The sequence below is a fragment of the Elephantulus edwardii genome, unplaced genomic scaffold (assembly GCF_000299155.1).
Source record: "Elephantulus edwardii isolate Elephantulus edwardi_28Jun2011 unplaced genomic scaffold, EleEdw1.0 scaffold00120, whole genome shotgun sequence".
Classification (NCBI taxonomy): domain Eukaryota; kingdom Metazoa; phylum Chordata; class Mammalia; order Macroscelidea; family Macroscelididae; genus Elephantulus; species Elephantulus edwardii.
In genome coordinates this window covers 3,838,476-3,847,337 of record NW_006399870.1, presented here as the reverse complement: position 1 = coordinate 3,847,337, position 8,862 = coordinate 3,838,476, and the positions used below count along the sequence as shown (strand labels likewise).

The 8,862-nt window shown below is 40.0% G+C and overlaps 1 protein-coding gene across 1 annotated transcript in view; it reads left to right on the top strand.

Moving 5' to 3' along the window:
• ACAD8 (acyl-CoA dehydrogenase family, member 8) overlaps positions 1–8,632 on the top strand; it is a 49,650-nt gene extending 41,018 nt beyond the window's left edge. Inside the window, exon 11 of the mRNA XM_006892852.1 lies at positions 8,580–8,632. Within this exon, the coding sequence (XP_006892914.1) occupies positions 8,580–8,632 (53 nt within the window). The remainder of the gene's footprint in view (positions 1–8,579) is intronic.
• The last annotated feature ends 230 nt before the right edge of the window (positions 8,633–8,862 follow it).

Here is an 8,862-nt window from a genome sequence, read left to right as displayed (position 1 = left end):
CAATGAAATCACCACTTACCAAAAACCTCTGGGAAACAGCCAAAGCAGTAATCAGAGGTCAATTTATAGCAATATGCAAACACATCAAAAGCCAGGAAAAAATGACCATTGACTCTGTAACCCAATATCTCCAACAAATTGAAAAAGAACAACAAGAAAACCCAACACCTCTAAAAAAACTGAAATTATAAAAATTAGAGCAGAAATTTATAGAAAACAGAAAAACAATTGAAACCATCAACAAAACTAGGAGTTGGTTTTTTGAGGTCAATAAAATCGACAAACCACTAGCAAAACTAGGAAAGGAAAAGACAAACCAAACAAGAGATGAAACAGGCAACATCACAATAGAACCAACTGAAATAAAAAGGCTAACATTGGAATATTATGAAAAACTATGCTCAAATGTGAAAACCTAGAGGAAATGGACAAATATTTAGAAAATCACAGCCTACCTAAACTGATGCCAACTGAAATTGAACACCTGAATAGACCCATTACAAAAGAAGACATTTAAAAGGTAATAAAACAACTTCAGCCTAAAAAAGTCCTGGACCAGATGGTTTTACAAGTGAATCTTATCAAACATTCAGAGAAGATCTGTCACCAAGTCTACATAAACTATTTCAGAAAATAGAAAAAGATTAAACTCTCCCAAACTCATTCTATGAAGCAAACCTATCCTTGAAACCAAATCCAAGTAAAGACACCACCAAAATAGAAAACTATAGGCCAGTATCTCTCATAAACATTGATGCAAAAATCCTGAATAAAATCTTGGCAGTAGAATTCAATGCTACATTAAAAAAAAAAATCACCATGACCAAGTGGGATTCATAACAGGTATGCGAGAATGGTTCAACATAGGGGAAACTACCAATGTAATTCATTACATTAACAAAGCAAGGAACAAGAACCACATGGCCCTATCAATTGGTGCAGTGGTGGCATTTGAAAGGGTCCAGTACCCTTTCCTGATTGAAGCATTCAACGGAGTGTGATTGGAAGGGAGTTTCTTCAACCTGAAGAGTGTGTGCACAAACCCGAGAGCCAACTTTGTTTTCAATGGAGAGAGATTGGAGGTATTCCTCTTGAGAACAGGAACTGGGCAAGTGTGCCCCCTATCGCCTTTCCTATTCAGTCTTAGCGATGGCGGTAAGGCAAGAGAGGGAAATGAGAGGTGTCCAAACTGGCAAAGAAGAGATGGAATTATCTCTGTATGCAGATGATACGATGGTATTCTTAGAAAACCATTGGGACTCAGCAAGAAAACTACTGGACACTGTTGACCCATTCAGCAAGGTGACGAGGTGCAAGATCAACATGGAAGAATCAATTGGATTTTTCTACAGTGACAAGGAGAGTACAGAAATGGAACTAAGAAAAACAATGCCCTTCACAGGAGCTAATCACAGGATTAAATCTTTGGGAGTGAATCTAACCAGAGGCACAGGGGATCTATTCAGGGGAAATTGCAGAACATTTCTGTGGGGAGCAAGAGGAGACCTGGAGAGGTGGAAGAGTGTCCTTTGCTCATGGATGGGAAGACTCAGTGTTGTGGGAATGGCAATACTAGTGGGGGCAATTTGCACATTCAGTGAGGTCCCAGTACAAATACCAATTCCATTCTTCAGTGAGATGGAGAGGACAGTTTCGTTTGGAATGGTGGGAGGCCCCGAATAGGCAGAGCACTCTTTGGGAAGAGAAGGGTTGGGAGGCATCTCACTCCCTGGTTTCAAATCCTACCACACTGCTGTAGTGGTCAGGACAGTGTGGTTATGGTGCAGTAGTGGACACATGGATCAGTGGAGTGGGGTTGATTGTCCAGGGATCATCTCACCTGCCTCTGGTCAGCTGATTTTTGACAGGGAGATAGAATCAGTTAAGTGGTAAAACGACAGCCTTTTTGGCAGGTGGTACTGGCAAAATTGGAAAACTGTCAATGGAAAACTTGGGTGGGATCCACACCTTGCTCAGTGCACAAAAACCAACTCAGGGTGGATCATGGACCTGAGACTAAAATCAAGGACTATTGACATCATTGGAGAAAAGCTTGGAGGAACTCTAGAGGTCCTAGTCCATGACATGAATAGTCTTCCAAGTGTCTTAAAGGGTCTAAAACCAGGAGAGGATAAAATAGATGAATGAGACCTTCTGGGAATCAAATCCCTATGCACATCCAAAAACTTCACCAACAGGGTAAAAAAGGGAAGCCACAGACTAGGGGAAAAAATATTTGGTAATGACAAGTCAGACAAGGGACTTATGTCTAGAATGTATAAGATTCTTGAGCACCACAACAAGATAAAGGTAAATGGCCCAGTTGAAGAATTTTGCCAAAATTGACACTTTGCCAAAGAAGACATTCAGATGGCCAACAAACAAGTGAGGAAATGTTCAAAATCCCTACCTCCAAGAGAGATGCAAATCAAAACAACTATGAGATATCATCTCACCCCAGTAAGAATAGCAAAATTTAACGTAACAGCCAAAATCAAATGCTGGCAAGGTTGTAAAGAAACTGCCTTATTCAGTATTGGTGGGAGTGTAAATGATGCAACTACTATGGAAGACAGTATGGCATTTTCTCAAAAAGTTGCAAATAGAAATACCATTTGACCCAGCAATTCCATTACTGGAAATATACCCTAAAGAAACCATAACCACCACCCAAGCAGATATATGCACACCCATATTTATTGCTGCTTTGTTCACAATAGCAAAGAGTTGGAAACAACCCAAGTGCCCATCAACAAATGAATAGATAGAGAAGCTCTGGTATATTCACACAATGGAATACTGTACTACATTGAAAAACAAGGAACTCATACTATACAAAATGGGTGACCCTTGAGGACATTATGCTGAGTGAAATATCTGAGTCACAAAAGGACAAATATTGCATAGTACCACTGTTGTAAAATGGGACTAGCATTGGAGTTGAGGTGAAAGTAAGAGGAGATAAATAATACATACTTCATTGAAAAAGATGAGGGAGAGAACTTTTAAAAGGGACATATGATTAGGTATTATTGTCATGAGAGGGGTACAGAATGAAGGCTGCATAGTGGAGTAGACTTGCTAGTAGGGATTGTATAACAATGAAAGAATTTTTCTTTTCAAAGAGAAGAGCAAATTGAGGGGGAGGGGTGGGCAGGGAGAAAAGTGCAGAAATGAGTGGAAATCCAAAGTCTCTGTAACCTTTCATTAAAATGAATTTAAAAAGAAAAAAAGAAATGCTGAGTGAGTTCAGCCCCTTTGCTTTTCTGACCCCAGGTCTCTGCACATTACATTACATACATATCTTGCTTTGTCATCTCGAGCTGACCTTTGAAATTTTCTGTTCAGCTCTTTAATTTCTTGATTTCTTCCTTTAGATTTGGCTTCTCGGTGCTCTGATGCAATATTCAGGGTCTCATCTGACCTCCATGTTGGTCTTTTCTTCCTCTTCAACCTTTGTAATGATCTTTTGCGTTCTTCATGGACGATATTCTTGATATCCTCCCACAGCTCATTGGTCTGTGCTCATTGGTGTTCAAGGCCTCACACCTGTTCCTGTGATGGTTTTGAAATTCAAGTAGGATAGACTTAAGGTCTAATATTGGTTTCTGTGGATTTTTATTTTCTTCAACTTCAGCTTGAACTTGGATATGAGTAGTTGGTGGTCTGTTTCTCAATCAGCATCTGGCCTGGTTTACACAGCTGATACTGAGCTTCTCCAGTGATTCTTTCCACAACTGTAATATATTTTATTACTATGCATACCATCAGGTAAAATCCATGTGTATAGCCTGTGTTTGTATTTCTTATAAAAGGTATTTGCAGTGAATAAACATTGAATGTGCAAAATTTTATCATTGTAAGTCCATGTTTTCCAGCTACTGATCCTTCTTCCCTGTTCCCAACTTTGCATTCCAGTTGCCCATTATTATCTTGATTGCATGTTCGATTGATTTCTGACTGCAAAGGTTGGTAGAAATCTTCTATGTCCTCCTCTTTGGCCCTCGTTGTTGGTGCATATATTTGAATGATAATGGTACTTCCTTGTATGCGTATGGATATTATCCTCTCACTCACCACATTGTATTTCATGATGGATCTAGAAATTAGTTTTTTAATTAGGAAACCAACCCCATTTTTTCTCACCTTTTCATCCCCAGCATAGTAGATCATATTATCATCTGATTAAAAATGTTCCATGTCAAGCCATCTTACTTCACCAATACCTAGTATGTCAGTGTTTATGAGTTCCATTTCCTTCTTAACAATGTCCAATTTTCCTACATTCATGCTTCTCACATTCTACGTTCCAGTCACTAGTGTCAGCTTATACCTGTTCCTCCTCCTTTGCATTTCCTCATCTGAGATCTCAGCCTCAATTGCCATGTCTGCTAGTCTAAGTGCTAGTCTAAGTGTGCTATATTGTATATAGGGTTTCCTAAGTCCTGTTATTTTTGGAAGTGGATAGCCAGTCCTTCCTAGTCTGTCTTAATTTTTTTCTTCTTAATAATAGTTTTAACTACTAGTTATATATCCGAAAGAAACAAGAACTTCAACACAGACTTATATCGATGTTCTAATGTTTATTACAATATTACTTACAATAACAAAGAACTGGAAACAACTAATGTCTATTGAATGATAAATGAATCAAGTAACTTATGATACAGTCATACAATAGAATACTATGCATCACTTCAAAAAGTATCAAGAATTGGTAAAACATTGTACAACATCGAGGTATCTTAGAACGAATTGTGCTAAGGGTCATAAGTCAGTCACAAAAGGGCAGTTAAGGTATGTTGTTACATGTTGTCAGATTGGCTCTTACACATAGCATCCCTGTCAATAACAGCACTGAACACTTCCTATCATGAGTCAACCTCACCATCTCTAACTCACCTAATCCCATTGCCACAGTCATAATCCCATTGCCACAGTCACTGTGTCATGGTATCTCATCCAGGGTCATCTTAGTCTGCACTGACCCTCTACCATTGCAAGCATGATGATCTTCTCCAAGGACTGGTCCTTTCTGACAACATGCCCAAATTATGTGATATAGAGTTTCAAACCAGGAAGCAACCTGTTTTCACCCTCCCTAACATACCTGTTTGTGTTCTTGGTAGTCTATGATAGTCCAAGAGTTCAATACTTTTTCTAGCACCACTACTCAAAGGTATTGATTCTTCTTCTGTAATTCTTAGCTATTATCCAGCCCTCTGAAGTATAGCAAGCAGTTGAGAAGACCATGCATGGCCTGGATCACTAGATTGACATCGTTGCTCTTTAGCACTCTAGAGAGGTCCTTGACAGCAGATTTTTCCAGTGTATACTCATCTCTTCTTTCTTGACTGCTAGTACCAAAGGTGTTGATTGTGGATCAAAGCAATAGTTTCTCCATTGATCATGATGCTGCATATTGGCCCAGTGATAAGGGTCTTTGTTTTCTGTTGTTCTGTTGCAATCTATATTGAAGGCTTTTGTCCTTGACCCTCTGCAGTAAATGCTTCAAGTCCTCAGTTTCAGAGAGCAAGGTTGTGTCATCCTCGTTATGCAGGTTGTTTTTTAAGTCTTCCTCCAATCTTGATGCCACATTCTTTATAAAGCCCAGCCTCTGAAATGATCTGTTCAGTGTATAAATTGAAAAGTGTTGGGGGCGGGGGGGAGAAAAACATGTGGAGAAAGGATATATCCCTGATGCACTCCTTTCTTCATTTCAGTGTTCCATTGCTTTGTTTGGACAGCAGTATTATGATATGTGTTTTGCATGAGCACAATCAAATATTCTGGGATTCCCACTCTTCAGAGTGTTAACCACAAGTTGTAATCCACAAATAAAATGCCTTTAGGTAGTTGATGAAATCCAAATAGACCATCCAAATAGACGTCCATCTGGTTCTGTTTTCAGGCAAGATCCATCTGACATCAGCAATGATATCCCTAATGCCACAGCCTCTTTTAAACCCAGTTTGCGTTTCTGGCAGTTCTTTGTCGGTATACAATCACAATTCTAAAAAAGTGAAGGAAGGATTTACACACAGGATCATTCTTAGATAGTCCTACTTGGTATTGAAAGAGAGGAAAAGGGAAGAAAAAGAAATTAGTAAATATGTTGAGAGAAGAGAAAAAAGCATACAGTAAAATGTAATTTATTACATTTATCAATAATAACTGACACTATAAAACAAAATGTGTATCAATGATATACTTTGAAATAAAAAAAAAGTTTAGTCTGCTGCACTTTCTTTCCTAAAGCATGTCTTAAGCTTAATCACTAGTATTCACATTACATTTCCAATACTCTCATTTTTCCTAGAAGTATTTCTCCAGACTTTCTCAGTGTGGGAAACTTCACCTTCATGCTAAGTTCTTTCCAAAGACATTACAGCCTCTACATGGAGGGTCACTACAAATAGGAATCTTCCTTGGGATATTAGATGTGAGCAACGCCAAAAAAGGTTTACCTTCTCTCACCATAAGCTTTCTCATTAGATAAATGTGAAATTTTTCTTTTATATTGTGTGATTGTTCATACCTCAGGGACCGCCATTATTTCTGTTAATGATCACTGCTAAAAAGAAATAATTTTCTACATCTAAAATTAGTATTTTGATACAGTTCCTTTTGGACATTTTTCCTGTGATTTCATAGACTTTTTCAGAAATTAGAATCATGCTGTCAATGCAATTTTCTGTTTTGTCTTTTTGCTTAAAGTTGTTGCTGTTGTGTTCTGTTGAATCGGACTGTCCCATAGCTGCCCTCCTAGTTAATCACACAAGAGGAAATTGCCCAGCTTTCTCCCATGGAGCAGCTGGTAGATTCAAACCATATTTGCAGCGCAGCTTCTTAGTACTAGGCCATCAGAGCCCTTTTTTAATCCTGTTAGGAAAGTTGAGGTGGGGTTGTTGTTTGTTATTTCATTGGGTAGGGTTTCTTTTAAGTAAGTAAGATTTCTTATTTTCTGACTTTTTTCTGTACTTTGTAGAGAATCATTTAATAATCTTAACCCTGCCAATGATAAAAACAACAATCCTGGTTTAAATCGACAATGTCCCTAAGCTACGCTTACTTGTATTCCCTTGTTGAGAGCTTCTTGTTGTTGTTATGGGCCTTCGAGTCGTGTTGCGACTCATAGTGACCCTGTGTACAACAGCCCTAAACTCTGCTCCATCTTGTGCCAATTGCACTGTCTCTGACACTCCCATCCCAATTACCCCAGTCACTGAATCAATCCACCTCATAGAGGGCCTTCCCTCTGTACTGTCCCTCCACCCTCCCAAGCATGATGTCCTTCTCTAAGGACCGGTCTCTCCTCACAACATGTCTAAAGTATGTTAGTCAGAGCTTCAGAATCCTTGCCTCCAAGGGGCCACCCGGTTTAACCCTTTCCAGGATGAATCTGTTTGTTTTCCTAACAGTCCATGGTACTCTCAATACTCTTCTCCACACCACAGCTCAAAGGTATCAATTCTCTTTCTGTCCTCCTTGGTCATTGTCCAACTCTTAGATGCAAGTGATTGGAAAGACCATGCATGGCCTGTATCAGACGCACCTTAGTCTCCAGAGAAACACCATTGCTCTTCATTACTTTGGAGAGGTCCCTAACAGCAGGCCTTCCCATGGCAATGCGCCTTTTAATTTCCTGGCTGCTGGTGCCAAGAGTGTTGACTGTGGAGCCAACCAAACTAAAGCTGTGAACAATCTCAACCTCTTCACCATCCATCCTGATGCTGCCAGTTGGTCCAGTGCTGAGAATCTTTGTCTTCTTGACATTTAGGCTTAATCCATATTGGAGGCTGCCGTCCTTGACCCTCTGCAGCAAGCACTTCAGGTCCTCCTTAGTTTCAGCAAGCAAGGTTGTGTCATCTGCATAACACAGATCGTTGATAGATCTTCCACCAATCTTGACCCCACATTTCTCCTCATAGAGCCCAGCCTCCCGGATAATCTCTCTGCATACAGGTTGAGAAGGTATGGAGATAGGATACATCCCTGGCGTACGCCCTTCCCAATTTTGAACCATGCAGTTTTTCCTTGCTCTGTTCTGATGACTGAGTCTTGGTCCAAGTATAGGTTTTGCATTAGAACGATCAAGTGTTCTGGGATTCCCATTCTTCTCAGAGTCAGCCACAGTTTGATATGATCCACTCAGTCAAACGCCTTTCCTCTGGTATTCCCTGCTTTCAGCTAAGATCCATCTAACATTAGCTACAGGATATCTAGTACCACTACCCCTTCTAGACCCAGCCTGGACTTCTGGCAGTTCTCTGCTGCCATTCGTTTTTGGATAATCTTCAGTATAATCTTGCTTGCAAGTGAAATCAATAATATTGTTCTATAGTTTCCACACTCTGTTGGGTCAGTTTTCTTTGGGATGGGAACAAATATAGATCTCTTCCCAGTTGGCCAAGTGGTTCTTCTCCAGATTTCATGGCACAACTTGGTGAGCACGTCCAGGGCAGCATCTGTTAGCTGAAATATGTCAATTGGTATACCATCTATTCCTGGGGCCTTATTTTTTGTTAGGGTCCTCAAACTTGCTGCTACTGAACGGTTTTTCTTCCTCTTCCTTGCAGGTAGCAATGAAGTAATGAGGATGCTGATCTCTCGAAGCCTGCTTCAGGAGTAGTGCCCAAAGTTGACACTCTGGCATGGTTTCATGTGCAACACAACTCAGCTTTGAGTTGGTCTGTGGATGTTCTGTTACAGATAACTTCTGAATTGAAGGCTAGACTCTTGCAGAGTAAGACTGTTACTTTTCTGTAGACAACAGCTGCTGCTCTAGAAATGGAGACCAGCAGAACTGAAGGAGCTTCCTGATCAGAAATACCACGGAAGAAATTCTGCCAGTGCAAGAAA